The sequence below is a fragment of the Cucumis sativus genome, chromosome 6 (assembly GCF_000004075.3).
Source record: "Cucumis sativus cultivar 9930 chromosome 6, Cucumber_9930_V3, whole genome shotgun sequence".
NCBI lineage: Eukaryota > Viridiplantae > Streptophyta > Magnoliopsida > Cucurbitales > Cucurbitaceae > Cucumis > Cucumis sativus.
The window spans coordinates 1,696,184-1,711,968 of record NC_026660.2 but is presented as its reverse complement, the minus strand read 5'-3'; the positions used below and the strand labels follow the sequence as shown (position 1 = coordinate 1,711,968).

General features: G+C 33.1%; 1 protein-coding gene across 2 annotated transcripts; it reads left to right on the top strand.

Moving 5' to 3' along the window:
• Positions 1 to 2,765: 2,765 nt before the first annotated feature.
• LOC101213263 (plastid division protein CDP1, chloroplastic) lies at positions 2,766 to 15,510 on the top strand. 2 transcript variants are annotated; one of them, XM_011658149.2, is made up of 13 exons: positions 2,766 to 2,928; positions 3,031 to 3,398; positions 3,761 to 3,874; positions 4,421 to 4,558; positions 5,613 to 5,717; positions 5,806 to 5,928; positions 6,541 to 6,909; positions 7,089 to 7,184; positions 7,311 to 7,436; positions 8,473 to 8,538; positions 8,650 to 9,411; positions 10,474 to 10,664; positions 15,027 to 15,510. In XM_011658149.2, the coding sequence occupies exons 2-13, from the start codon at positions 3,039 to 3,041 to the stop codon at positions 15,109 to 15,111; spliced, it is 2,535 nt and encodes an 844-aa protein (XP_011656451.1). In that variant the 5' UTR covers positions 2,766 to 2,928; positions 3,031 to 3,038; the 3' UTR covers positions 15,112 to 15,510. The 2 variants fall into 2 exon arrangements, with proteins under 2 accessions (XP_011656451.1, XP_004138549.1); XM_004138501.3 differs by having other exon boundaries at positions 2,766 to 3,398.
• The last annotated feature ends 275 nt before the right edge of the window (positions 15,511 to 15,785 follow it).

Here is a 15,785-nt window from a genome sequence, read left to right as displayed (position 1 = left end):
TTTCTAAATATTTATGCATGTACAACATAAGTAACGTGTTTTGATACACTTTCTATGCATTTTGGTCCGATCATTCTATCTAAAAGGCCATAATAACTTGTATTTCTATCGGTTATCAGTAGACAACAAAAAATAAGTAGTATTCATTGGTATAATATTTTTCTACCCAAGGTGTGCATAAGTCGATCAAATATCTATTGATATGTTAACAACATATTCGTTGATTGTTTAGATGTAAGTAGAACAACACTCCATCTCATGTGTAAAAAACAATAATAACAATAAGTTATAAGAAGTGCAAATATCTAATTATTAGATATATAAAAAAAAAAAAACAATACCTGCAACTCAGTGGTCGTAACTGGAACCTGTAATGCAACTTGTGGTGCTACAATAAAAAATCTATCATATGCCCAAATTTGCAATAACATTAATAGCTTAGCTATTTCAAAGGATTGTGCATTGTTGGCTCAACACAATTTCCTATAAAGATGGATGGTGGACGAAGTCATGTACCTGATACATGACTTCTTTCAAGTCATGTACCGAGTCCCATGACCATTTGCATGTTGGACAACATGTTAGCGTATACTACCACACACGATAAACACATGAGCCAAGTAGTGTTTAGGTGTGCAATGCATGCATATATTTATTTCTAAAATTGGAAATATTTGAATATTTTGTTAAAAGTATTATTTAATTGCTTAGGATTTATTTTATTTGGTCTTATTATTTAATTACTTTAAACTAATATGCACGTAATTTATTTTTTATTCTTGAATATTTTGTGTTTTTTTTCTTTCTAAAAAAGAAATTTATTGGTAATCTCTTAGATTGTTCTAAAAGATCTTTAACCATTATACATATAAGATAAATTAATATACTAAAAGAGAAAAAAAAAATTATTATAGTTACAAAATTAATTAATTAGTTTTGTTGCATAGTGTAATATTGTAATGATATAATTGTAATTCATTAAACATTGAATGGAATAAAAACTATAATTTAAAATAATAATAACATAATTCAGTGCATGATTTTATTTATTTATTTATTTATTATAATCATGCTGAATGATTTTTAACCATCATATATAAAACAAATCTTTTTATATATATATATATATACATTTTATAATATATACAATATCTTTTTTATAAAATAACTCTTGTTGTTTATGAATGGTAATATCATTGATGGTGTTGATAGAGTCGATTATGACCAACCAGTTTCTAGAGATTTTAGCATCAATGTGAACCGTGAAATTGTCTTTGAACAATTCACTAAAACTATATAGGATCATTAGTTGGTATAGATACACGCACAAACCATATAGAAATTAAACTATATATAAGCATCCAAATCTAACTTCATCGAGACCAATAAAATTTATGTGATTCTCTTTACCAAATGAACATGCAATGAAAACTATGTTTTCAATTGCAATACCAATCCCGAACATGGTGTATCTATATGTTAATGTGAGTAGGGTGAGCTAGGATATAAACTTGAATTTTAACATGTTCATGGAAGACCACACTCATTTTATTAACCCTAACGCTAAACCAATTGCATAGATGGTATATGAAGATCGTGGCTAATCCTAGAACATGCAAGGAATGGAGAGTACATGTTATTCTTACTTTTGTATTTTGGGCATTTGGTCCTTGTATAGAAGCCTTTAGCAAATGTTGATCGATTATTCAAATAGATGACACTCACTTATATGGTAAATATCAAGGCAAGTTGCTAATAGCCACACATCTGTTGATCTTCTCCCACTTGCATTTGACGTTGTAGAGGAGTCTGCAGATTCCTAGGGGTGGTTTTCTAATTTTTTTTTTTCAATTCACAGATATCGAACAACATTAGTCTTCATGATGTTGCAGATGTGCAACAACATATTCTTGATATATCCAATAATAATGAGAGGTACATGGAGGAGATACATTACATTGTACCTCCATCGGTTCGTAGAGGACATGTTCGAGTGGAAGAAGTTGAACTAGATGAGATTTACCATAATCTGAAAGAATTGCATCCTATGATACAGACCCAGAGTTAGACTAGTTATGGTAGTTCGATGACAATGATGCCGACATTTGACCTAGGGGTATTATGATTTAGAGGCTTGTACATGATATTTTGATACAAGAGTCGGTTCATTTCCTTTATACATGGATGTCAATCCATCAACTTCATACACAGACCTAGACATGGCAATGAAGAACATAACGAATATCTATACTATGAAGCATCTGTAGAGGTATTAGATTCACATGAATACCAATCAGAACTAGAATTTAAAAATTCGCTAAACATTTATTAGTTACAAATTAAAAAAATAAGAAAGTAGAAGAAAAATGGTGCTTAAGAAGTGAAAATTAAGAAAACGATAGTTTTTATGGGAGAGTATAGGTCATGGTTAAACCGTGGGTCGAACCTATGACGTAGAAGAGAGATATACACATAGGAGAGGTTTCTCTATCTCTTTTAAAAAGATCAATATTAATCCAAATTTCTCTACATTAAAGATAAATTATTTAAAATATAATAAAATGTTATTGAAATAGACTATTTATAGTTTATATCTATTCATAATAAAATTTGGCTATATTTTTAAATTAAATATTTTAAATATTAAAATATACAAAAGCAACGTATATTAAGACTAAAATGAAAAGAAAAGCTATTAATAACCGTTAAAAAATCCACGTATTTTAACAACAAATTATTAGAGAGAAAAAAGGTAAACGTCAAAAGAAGAAAAGAACAAAGGAAAAAGAAGAAAAAGGAGATACAATGGTGGCATAAGGCGAGTCTTGTTATTGCAGCAAAGAGAAAAATGAATTTGGCAGTCAAGAACAAGTAAAGCAAATACTATGGAGTGTTGGGGCTTTTATCTATTCCTACTTGATGCAAAAGGCAATTGCTTCTTACAATCTTCACCTTAAGAACACATTCAACTGCATAATTATGAACTTCGATTCATTTCTAAGCTTTGTTTTTGTCGAATGACAAATGCAGATTGAGATATGGCTTTATCATCCTACCCCTTGCCCACAATTCCTTCCTCCTTTTGCTTTCTTTGCTTGTTTCATTTCAACAAATCCAACAATGGGTTTCACCTACATACCAAGATTTACAAGGGTTTTTCTGGAATGACACCCCCTTCCAGCTCCGGCGGAATGCGGGGCGGAAATGGGCTTTTCATTGGCTCGCTTCCGAGGCAGGCGGCTGATTTTCTTATCACTCCCCACAGTTCTTCGAATTGGAGAATGAATGCTGTCGGGATTGACTCTACTACCAGCTCCCACACTCGTAACCCCACCATTCACGACAAAGGGCCCAATGGCGCCGCTGCCACACTTGAAATCCACGTTACTTGTTACCAGGTGATTCTCTACTACCCATCTCTGTTCTCTTTTTGGTTAAGGATTTCACTCATTATTTTGCATTGATGATTTGCTACGGTTTTTGAGGTTTATTAGTGTGGTTTACTGCCTTCTTTTTTCTTTCCTGAATTGATGACGTTGTTTGTTTGAAAACCTAACTGTAAGGGACTTGGTACATTTTTGCTATCTCATCAATTTGTCACGTTGATTTTTTTTTTTTTTTTTTTTATTATTTCTTTAAGATAGATTGTGCAGTTACCGTCGGTGGATGGTGGTGGTAATGGATACATTCTTTGATCTTTTTGTAGCTGGGCTGTAATTGTAGTTTTCGGAGTTATATGATACAAATGTTTATTGTGCAGCTTATTGGTGTCCCAGATCAATCTGAAAAAGATGAGATTGTTAAATCAGTGATGGAATTAAGAAATGTTGAAATTGAAGAAGGTTACTCCACTGATGCTATTGCATCTCGCCAGGTTTGTGTGGCCAAGATTGTGGTTTAGGTTTGAAAAACTATCTTGTCTTGTTATCATGGCTAGCAGTTTCATATGATCGTAAACAAATCTTATTAAGGATTACTCGAAATTTTTATAAAATCCATTTGTTTGTTAGCTTATCTTATATGTTTTAGTTAGTTACATCTTTGGCTGTTTGTTAGCTTCGGCTGTGGCCTATAAATAGTTGTATATGCCCTTTGTTAGATTCATCCAAAACTTAATAACATCTCAAATTAAGGGTCATCAGAGTGCATCTAGATGAAATACCAGGTATTAAATTTAAACTAAAAACTCTTAACCAACTGAAAACAGACTAATTTAAAAAGAAAACCAATAACATGTAGTTTGGAAGTCTCTGATGCCTACGTCATGACCAACATTTTTCTTCCTTGATAGCTATTTATTTTCACCTGTAATCCTCTTACAATTGAGGGGTCATATTAAGTTGTTCGTTGTCACTTTATAGAACAGGAGAAACATGTATTTCTTCACATTTATATAATTTGATTATGGGATATTTTTCAGGATCTTTTAATGGATGTGAGAGATAAACTTCTATTTGAACCACATTATGCTGGTAACATGAAGGAAAACATCCTACCGAAGTCTTCCATTCGAATTCCTTGGGCTTGGTTGCCAGGTGCTCTTTGCCTTCTTCAAGAGGTAAGTTCAAAATTCATTGTAAACTCACGTTCTTGAGCAATACAAGTTATTTTACGGTTTTTTTTTGTCAATATTTCATATTTCATATTTAATACTTAATGAAAAGTCTTATTTCCTTTTGAAAAGGAAAAAGTTAATATGTGTATCAGTGTATGCATTCAGATCTAGTTTAGTTGGCTACAGGATTGCTACTAGGATATAGTTTGGGATGTTTCTAGGGACCTAGGGTATTCAAGGTATACGATTAATTAATTAATTAGGGAAGTTGTTAATGTGATTTGATATATATAGACGAGGTGGAAAGAATGAATGTAGGCATTTATTTAGTGGGTTTAAGCTTGAGTGGTTTTAAGAGATCACTCAAGAGAGGGAGGATCTAGGGCTTATCATGTGCAATTACTTTAGGTCATTTGACATGATTGGATGCCCCTTTTTGGTGTAATATTCCCTATGTTTTTCTTACATTTTTTTTCAATAGAAGTGTAGTTTTTCATCTAAAAAACCATAGTTCTTTACCTTTTATGTTTTATCGTGTAGTTGTTGGATCTTCCCTCTCCTGAAATCACTCAAGCCTTGACCAACTTGATCAATAAATACCTCATCATTTTCCACTCACTCTATTTATAACAGTTCACCACAACTTTCTTAACTGATTAATAATGGTACCCTTATTACCTCATTAACATCCCTAAATTATCCTTATATCACTCTGATCAGTCTGTTAAATTATAGGGTGCATTGTTGAGAAATTATGTTTTCACCCATCAAGTTTGATTCTCTTGTTTATAAAATATGCAACCACTGTTTAATTGTTAATATTTCTTATGCTGGCATTGGTTGAAATTTACAAAATGTGAGCCACTTCTTAGTAACTTTAGTCTGCAGGGCTCATTCTATTTGAATAACTTTCTCTAATTTTTTCTCAATAAAAGTTGTTTTATCTAGAAAATAAAATCTTCTTATTTTTTTTTTTCCTTTGGGCGTGAGTTGAATTGCAAAGGGTTCCAAAGGAAAGATGAGTATCCTAATTTCCCTTCCCCTCCCAATTTTTTAGGTTGGCGAAGCAAAAATGGTGCTTGACATTGGACAGACAGTTGTCCAATGTCCAATGGCTAAGCCTTACATGCATGACATACTGCTATCCATGGTATTAGCTGAGGTATGTTTAGGCCGAGACTCTTCAAGCACCCTGTTCTTATTTTAGTATTGTTATATATCCTATTCTTATATTAGGTGCTTTCTTGAAGTGTGCAATTGCAAAACTTGGTTTTGAGAAGAACATGGTATCTCAAGGTTTTGAAGCTCTTGCACGTGCCCAATATCTTCTAAGAAGTCAAACATCTCTCAGAAAACTAAAATTGTTATCTCAGGTGAAAGGCCCACTTCTTTTGTGTGTCAATTTTTCAAGCTGATAATTAATTAGGCATTTTTACCGCTCTATCTATCATGCATGTGGAGTCTTTAACCTAGAATTGCCCGACGACTTCCTTTTCTTTATGGTAGTATATTTCCTTTCCTCCTTGGGGGCTTATTTGTATATATAACATCTAGAATATTTTTTAGAAGAAACAGGCTTTTTTTTGTGAAATTAGTGAACATTTACGAAGTCCAATAGCTGGAGCAATAATATCTCTGGACAGGCAAAAGGTTCTCTAGGATTAGTGGGATGGGGCTCGATACCTAGATATGTAAAAAAAAAAAACTTGGAGCAATAAAATTTATAAGCATGGAAACAAGTAGCCATGGAATTTGTCAGACATTTGGGATGTCAAACAATTTAGAGATGACATGTTTTTTCCTTTTTGGTTTCTTTATGCCATCCAAGTTTATTTTCCCCCTCTATATTATGATTTTTTACTTCATTATTAAAATGTTGCATATTCTAAATTTTATGGAATTTTGATCTGTTTTATCATTCAGTTAACATATTTTTCTGGAAAAAGAACAACCAATTGAGTACTTTTTGCTGCCCCTGGTTTTAGATTGAAGAATCTTTGGAGGAACTTGCACCTGCTTGCACATTGGAGTTGCTGGCTCTGCCTAACTTACCCATGAATACTGAACGGAGAGCAGGAGCAATTGCAGCATTACGTGAATTGCTGAGACAAGGTCTTGGCGTTGAAACATCATGCCAAGTTCAGGATTGGCCGTGCTTTTTAAGCCAAGCTCTTGGTAGGCTAATGGCTGCAGAAGTGGTTGATCTTCTTCCATGGCATGAATTAGCTCTCATAAGAAAGAATAAAAAATCAATCGAGTCACAGAATCAAAGGGTCGTGGTTGATTTTTATTGCTTTTTGTTGGCTTTTAAAGCTCATCTTGCGCTTGGGTTTTCAAGCAGGCATCCAGAGTTGGTAATTTCACTTTTGCAGCTGATGCTATTGCATAATAGAAAAAAAATTGTTTCTTGGTACACATGCATGCCTTGCTCAAAATATTTTTGAAGATGATTGAATAACAATCACTAAAAACATAAGAGCAGATCGCTATGTTTACTTTAAGTAATGCTATGTCATATACTATTCTTTTGTAGATTGAAAAGGCAAAAACTATATGTGAATGTCTGATAGCATCAGAAGGTGTTGATCTGAAACTGGAGGAGGCTTTTTGCAATTTTCTTCTTGGTCAGGTAGATTGTTGTTATTATCATATATGTGCCCAGACGTGATAATCTAATTTCTTGATCTTAACCCATCTTAAACTACTAAAATTTGATATCTAGTGTTAATTCTTATTCTTGCTATTATGTTTCCAGTGCAGTGATTCTGAGGTTTCTGAAAAGCTTCAACAGTCTGCTTTGAATTCAAAACCGGATATGCCTAGCCGATTGTCAAGTTTAGCAATGAAGAAAAAGAATGCAGAGGACACATGCCAATTGTTGGTAAATTCTCCTTTTGTCCATTTAATTCTAACAGACAGGATGCTTAGAAGAAAAAGAAAAAAGGAACAGAGGGTATATTCTGTGAAGATAAATATAGACATATATCGACACCCTATTTAGTATGAGAGGTTTTGTTAGTCAGTTATCTAGTCTTTTTAAGAGTTTGTGCGTTGTGACTGTTGTCTTTTAGTCTTTGTGGCTTCTGTTACTAATTATGTAATTTTTCATGTCCTCAATGAAAAGTTCCGCTTTCCCTTAAAAAAACTTATAAAGGATCGTAGACTAATAAACTCCTATTTGCAGATATACTATAACAGATACAATACTATTGATTTTGACATTTTAGATTAAGTATATATTTCTTAAAATTTTGAAATTTGTTGTTTGATATGTTTCTGTGGTTTTGAAAATACTCAATAGTTTGTTAATGTCTATGACCATACTGTTAGACTTCCAATAGTATTACAATATAGTAGGAGAAATAAGAGAGAAAAGGCACGTGAGATGGGGAGTGTGAATGATAACACTGGGGCCCACAGTTACTTTGAATTAAGAGGGTGGTTATATAGCCTGGGAGAGTGACTGTGAAGGGGGGGATCCATTTTGTTGAGTCGGGCTGTTCATCCTGAGAGTAAGGACAACAGAGAGAGGGATTTCTTTTCTTCTTGTTATTATAATTTCGTTTCCAGATTGATATCCTATCAATCTGATATTGTACTGAATTTCATTTTACCAATTTAATAAAGAACGTCTCTATCAGTGTTCTATCACATACATCCAAAATCTCTTTTTGGACTATGGTTAAGCTGATTTTACGAATCTTTTGTTTCAAATTTCGTCTCGGTTGTGATACTTTTTACTTTGAATTTTTTTTGACATAATATTTAATATTTGCAGGAATATGAAAATATAAAATATACGTAGCTTGGGTGGCTTTCACTTTTCCAACAATATGCACTTTATATACTTGTTTAGTTTAAATTCCGCTTTTCCTGATGTCTCTTTTTATATCTGAAAGCCTGTTTAACTTGAGCAGGAAATATGGTTGAAGGATACTATACTTGGTGTCTTTAAAGATACGAGGGATTGCTCCCTGACACTGGTGAGATTCATATCAATTGATCAGATTTGAGATCGCTTTTAGACATAAAATATATAATGGACTTAGTAGTGGCAACATTATTTTTATTTATTTGTTTCAATGTTTGTTCAGGTTAGTTTTCTCCACGGCGAGAAGAAAATGGATGCAAAGAAGAAAATTAACCATTCTCAGCAGATTATAGTTCACACAAATAACAAGCCCATATCCACTTCCTCTATATCACATTGGAGGGAGGTTGAGAACTCCTTCCCAAATTCAAATTCATCCCAAAATCTTGGGAATATTGTTAGACGGTTAACTCCTACTAACTTGCCAAGTCAATTGGGAATGGAGAAAAACCAAACTGATGCAAAATCATCATCAGTTCAATTGAAAAGGGACCTTCGCATAAAGAAATGGAAAATTTCAGAATTGTGGTTGTCCAGGAGCAGTCTTGTTGATAACATGAAAGTTCTTGTTGTTGTTGGGAGTATTAGTTTTGCTTCCTTCAATCTAATGAGCAGGATGATAAAGATGAAACCTTTTCCTACATGGACCCCGCAAAAAGCAAGCCTGAATACAAGCTCTGTTTTCAGCGATGAGGGTCTGTCTGTAGATAATGTTATAGCAACTCCAAATACGAAGAACAATTCAAATCTTAGTAGTAGTCTTCAAAGGCTTTTGTCAAAGCTAATGAGGAAGGGCAGGAACTTAGCAGGCACAAGTGATATGCTACTGTCATCTGCAATTACAGCTTCAAATCAGAACCTAATGTCGGTTGAAGAAGCTGAAGCCCTTGTGAATCAATGGCAAACGATTAAAGCTGAAGCTTTGGGACCTAACTATCAAATCCATAAACTTGCTAAAATTCTTGATGGAACAATGCTTTTCCAGGTAAAGTTCATTGAAGTTCAAGCTGTTTTCATCACAAACTAGGATCAATATTTTTTGTAAATGAGAAGCTGAAACTTTACTAAGTACATATGTATAAAAGGAACTAAAAAGACTATTAGCAACCGTTGAAGTCATCTAACAACGAAATAAGTACTAAATATCTGCCAAAAATAAACTGTGTAAGTGAAGAAATTAGAAGACGTCAAAGAGAATCTACAACTTTTATTTTCAACGTCTATATAGAATTTTGGGACGTCTTCAAAAGATAAGAACATGAAACAAAGAATGTCATCAGATGAATCTATTTCTCAAAAAATGTAAACCAAGAAAGTTTATCTTTGGGGAAATATTATTAGACACCTAAATGGAAATATTGTTAGACGTCTAAATTTATCTTCGTTCCATTTTTTGTCACTCCTTACTTCCGAACACCTTCCCCTCAACAACTACCAATGAAGAGATTCTTAGTCAAAACCATCTACTAAAGCCTTAAAAACATTCCTTTTGGGACCTAACCGCAAATCCTCTCCAAAGTAAATACATCTTCCATCTCTTTGCTTGAACCTAGTCAAAGCCTTCAACCTTTGCTTCTAGTTCCAATTTTCAAATGAATTCCCAGCTCTTCCCGTTCTTTTGGTTTATTATTAATATTGTTTTTTAAACTAGAAACACAACTTTCATTATAATTTTTTTTAAAAAAAATCTTTTGGTCCCTTTTAGTGAACTGTCATTACTTTGTTCTCATATTTTCTCTGTTCAACTTTGTAATCATTGAACTTCACATTCGAGAAGGAATCTCCAAACCCATTTTACAAGCTGGGTAGTTTGTGCTTCCTTAGCGTTTGCAGATAGAGAGAATATGCTCTGTTGTAGATGGCATTCTTCCTCCATGTTCTTCACCCATAAAAAGAATCTTTTATGTTTAAAAATTAATTATATATTTATTAAGCTTTATTAATGAAAATAACATCTGCATGCATGTGGAAAAGTAACTAATTTATTGGCTTTTATCTTTTGGATTGATGGAAGTTTAATATTATATTGTTTCTTTTTGGTTTACAGTGGGAAGCTCTAGCTGATGCTGCAAAAGCTAAGTCCTGCTATTGGAAATTTGTTTTGCTTCAATTGTCTGTCCTACGAGCTGAACTTTTATCAGATAAGTTTGGAGCTATGGCATTAGAAATTGAGGTTCATTTAGAGGAAGCGGCTGAGCTCGTCAATGAAGCTGAACCAAAGAACCCGAGCTATTATAGGTAACTGGAATAAATTAGTTGTGTTTATATACAGTTTTTCCCATTTCTAATGATAAACAAAATTTTCATTGATATAGTGGAAACATACGAAAACAAACTTACCTTTTAGAAAAACAACAGGAAATAGCAAATAGAAACCTAATGGTTTTAATAGCATTGATTAACTCTTATAAAAAAAAGTAGCATTGATTAATAAATGTACCTCTGGATTGAACTGTTGGAAGAACAGATACCAACAATTTAACCCAGAGGATTAATTAAAGGTGTGATTTTGATAATCTAAAGTGAAAACAGAGAACATAAATTTAGGGGAGCAACATAAAGTAAGACGTCCTTTCTAAACATCTGCTGCATTCTGTCATTTATATGGCAGAATCCACCCTAAACCATTGACCTTCTTAGGCCTTTTTGTCTTTCAAATTGCAAGAGGGTATGGGAAAACGTTTATTTGTAGAATTAACTGAATAAAAGCCTGCAAGGGGCAATTTTTCAAAGATTCTCATTCTCCCTAACAATCGGACTTATGCCATTCAGATTGGTTAAATGGAGAGAAAAATCTCCCAGTTCATAATCCTTCAAATTGCAATGAGTAACAATCATCCGGGAAAAATTTGCAGCATCCCAATGTTCTGAAACCGAGCAATTAGGCACTGAAAACACTTTGAAAAGACAAGAAAACTCGAACTTTATAATAGAATTCCCACAGCACTTATCATTCTAAACTTGAACTAAGTTACCATTATAAAAAGAAAAAGTCATAAATTTGCAATTTTGTGGAACCTTTTGATGGGAGGAATAATAGATTCTTTAGAATGTATGAGAGATCTTTTGAGTCATGTTTGGTCCTGGTAAGATTAGCAACTAAATTATCTAGGAAGTTCTTGGAGAGGCTTATGCCAGATAATATGGGATAGGGCAGTAAGGGAAGGGTTCTAACTTGGCAAATTGCGAGATGTAGGGCACTTAATGGGGCCGTGCTATCCAAGTGGTTGGGGTGGTTTCCTTGAGGGATAATATTTGGCACAGGATTATTATGAGCAACTACGGCCCCCATCTCATTGAATGACTTTCAAAGGGGGTTTTGAGAGGTACTACTATAAATCCCTAGAAAGCTATTTTGACGGGTTCCCTTTTCTCAATTGGTTCATTGTTTAGTGGTCTAGGGGTTGAACACTTGTATCGGATGGATACGTGATTGGAGGACAGTCTCCTCTGCACTCTTTTTCTTCTTCAACATTTGTCCAGTTCAAAATTTTATTTATTGAGATAGATCTTTTGGGAGCTCTTGTCTATCTCCTCTAGTGTTATTTGGCCCTCTCTGATGGGGAGTTTAATGATACGTGCCCTTCTTGTGATTTTGCTATTTCAGGGAGAGAGAAGGGACTTTCACTTGTGTAGTGCTAGTCCTTGGGACGAATTTTTCTGTAGCTTATTGTTTCATTGTTGGTGACCTTTTTCTTATTTGAGTTCTCCCATTCTTCCCTTGTTTTGGAATATCAAAATTTTGAAGAAGGTTAAACTTTTTGTTTGGGATCCTCCATGGCAGGGTTAATATATTAAATAATGTTCAAAGGGTTTCACTCAAGTTGATTGGGAATCGACTGAAAATGTGTGGCTCAAAAGTGAAAACTTTTAAAGGAAAACGTTTTTAATCGGTGCAAGTGCACATTGTCAAACAAGTAGCAAATAGAAATATTTCAAGTCAGAGACATTTTAAACAAAATTCTGAAGGTTAAAGAATTTCCTCAAGAGAACTTGGTAACCAAAGAAAGAATAATTTCGGAAGAGGTTTCTAAAAAGAAAAATATCAATGACAAAGAAGGGATGTAGACATGCTCATGGCCCTTTGAAAGTACATGTAGCATAATAGTCAATTTATTCCTTTTAACTCGATTTCAATGCATAGTGAGCTCAGCTGGATTGAACACATATAATCTATTAGGTCTCCTGTGAAGTATCTTTAGAAGGCTAAACCATAAACCTGTATGTCTATGATTTAGTTAAGTATAAACTTGATTGACGATACTTTTGGTCATAAAGGTTTTGCTCTATGTCTAGGGTCAAAAGTAAAGCCTTATTTCTAAGCTCTTTTTCTTTTAAACTAAATTTATCAACATTTTCAGTATTAGTTTTAATTTTTGTATACTAAACTTGATGATCGATCTAGAGTAGTTATGAAGTTAAATATCAATAGACTAATTATGAAGTTAAATATCAATAAAAACAAACCATGATATGATATTTGACTTGTTGAGCAAAAATCACATTTTACATACTAGGTTTCTCTGCTTCCTCTTGGACAGTCACATCTTTGAATTAAAATTAGAGTTTAGCTCATGATGAAAGGAGTGAAGAACAAAATTGGAGATAAGTAAAATTCCATAACAATTTTACTAATAAAACGTCCAATGATGAAAATACAAGAATACTATAATAACTTGCTAGAATGTAAATTACTGGTTGAATGAAAAAAAACTTGAAGTAAGAAACAACTTGTTGAAATTTAATCAGGAATTTTACCAATAACAAAGAAAAGAGTAGAAATCTAAACCGATCTAAAAATGCCAAAAGAAGGTACAAAACAGAACTGAAGTATGAAGGAATTACAGAAAACTAATGTGAACATGGCCTTACTTGAACAGGATCTGTTCTCTAGGTGGTACATCTGTGTTCTTGAGTTCTAAGAAAACTAATGTAAACTCTCAAAAGACAGTCCTTCCATGACAGTTTTAGAAAACTGTCACAAACAAAAATGTTTGTGAATTCATTTATTATGACATTTTTTATCTGTTAAGGATATGTCAATCATGACAGTTTTTATAAAAATAAATGTCATCTTTTCGATATTGACGACAGTTACAAAAATGTCACGAATTCCTATATTATGACATTTTTTTCTGTCAATGATATGTCAATCGTGACAGTTTTTTATAAAAGCAAATATCATTGTTTCGTTATTGACGCATTTACAAAATGTCACGAATTCGTATATTGTGACATTTTTTCGATGTCGTATATTCCTCAATTACTACATTTTTCCCCTGCTCTGCCATTACATTAACCATTTCAATGACAATAATGTTCTAATACATCACACTCATATGAAAACAAAGAGTCGCCACTTTAATACATACATGCTATAATACACTTTGTAATATTTGTACACTCATTGACTAATAACAATTTTTTTGTTAAAAGATTGTTTACATACAAAAAGAATAAACATTAACATCTTTAGGTACCAACAAGCCTAAAATCAGTATATTGGAACAAAGATTTTTCTACCAACCATACAAAAAGTCCTATATCAATCCATTCCTCCATGTTGGCTTCACTGCGCCAATGGATTCTCCAAACTTAGTAAGAAAACAAAATCTCATTTTAGAGTATGACTAAAGAACATTGAACACTTGAAGAACTTAAACCGAGCTCCTAAACCTTATCCAGTCTAACTCGCTTCCACCTTTTTCAAGGGTGAAATTGAGCTATACAATCCACACTTTTGAATAGGTTTCTTTGAAATCAGAGAAAAAAAAAAAGATGAAGTGCAAAATTTTTATGATGCGATTGAGATGCCCAAATGAGAATGCTTTACTACTTTAAATAGGCATCCGCCTTCTAGGGCTCCCTTCCATTTTGACACATGAAATTTTGTCCTAATTGCGGAGAATAATGGGGCAAACAAATAATAATAGAGAATGTTATAGTAATTGGATACTCGGCAACTTTCCTGCACAAAATCAAATAATTAAGGAATTTTAACTACTTCAAACTCTTTTTGTAAAATTATGAGCACAATAATATATTTAACTAAAACTTGCTAAATCATACTCTTTTTTGCAACACTTGTGGTTATAAGTGTGGATTTTTTCCCCAAATAACTTGGCAAGTAGCTAGATAATCCGAATATCTAAAAAATGAGAAAGATTGCTACTACTTCAAACTCTCGTTTTTTTTCTTCTCAGCCACAGAAACTACAAGACGAGTCAAACTAAATTTGGTAAGGAAAAATGGAAAAAAATTGGAGTGCATAAGATTAGGCTTCCTCTTCATGTACAATCGTTTTAATATTTTATAGTATATGGGTTGCATCCATTTTTGGTTTTCGCTATTGTTCTTTTTATCAACTAAATGATATAGTTTTTGGTATCAAGTATACTAGGCTATTAGCTTTACTGATGTACACTTTGATTTATTAGTAACTTTCTTACATGTTCATAAAAGAGAAAGATGTTTAACTCTTCGCTATTGTTCTCTATGTTTTATAGGTCTATTTGAATGAAAGAATACTCATATTTCATAACTCTTATCTCTTCTATTTCTTGTAACTTGAAACTTCCCTTGATCCTTTGTCACATGCAGCAACTATAAAGTTCGTTATTTGGTGAAGAAGCAACAAGATGGTTCTTGGAAGTTTTGTGAAGGTGATATTCTAGTACCAACTTAGTCTAGACATTCTTTTTTAAGACACAAATAGAGAATTTTTGCTCATTTGGTCTCTGGAACAAGGAAAAAGTAAAAGATGTAAAGTTCTACACGGATAACTCTGCACTAACACCATGCCCAGGAGGGTTGTAATATTTTATGGATGAAGTGTCTGCTTGTAAAGTATTTGATTCTTTGGCTGTTAATAACGTTCAAGTCTATCTTTAGTATATATGTCCTAGTGTACTGACGATAGATAAGAACTATTCTATAGATTGTATTACTGTATCCTTGAGTTTCAAACATGCAGTATCCAGATAACTTTAGAAAATGTATCAGATAGACATTCCCAAACATGCTCGCTATATTGATTACTTCTTTCTGAACTTTGGGGAAAAAGAAGAATATTTTCTTGGTAGTATTCGCCAGGTTTTTGGAGAAATGTGGTTATTGGAAAAATGTGTTTTGTGGAGTTAGACCTGTGTTAATATAGATTTGTTGCAGATGTGGTTCGATTTCTAATCCTTCTCCAAATCTAATTCTCTCTTGGTTGAATGTGTACACAATTTACAATTATATTGAATGCGTATGCGATTTACAAAATTTACCTGAATGTTACGTTGAATCATTATGTTTTTTAAGTCGATTTGAGTCTTTTGATTGTTGAGAGAATTCTCTCCTTTGGAGTGCAAATTA

What these genes read in the sequence shown, in the direction of transcription:
- LOC101213263 (XM_011658149.2), top strand. Translation starts at nt 3,039, where the DNA reads ATGGCTTTATCATCCTACCCCTTGCCCACAATTCCTTCCTCCTTTTGC. An exon ending in TCCACGTTACTTGTTACCAG is followed by an intron (nt 3,399 to 3,760) that starts GTGATTCTCTAC and finishes TTTATTGTGCAG; the next exon opens with CTTATTGGTGTCCCAGATCA. An exon ending in AGGACACATGCCAATTGTTG is followed by an intron (nt 7,437 to 8,472) that starts GTAAATTCTCCT and finishes TAACTTGAGCAG; the next exon opens with GAAATATGGTTGAAGGATAC.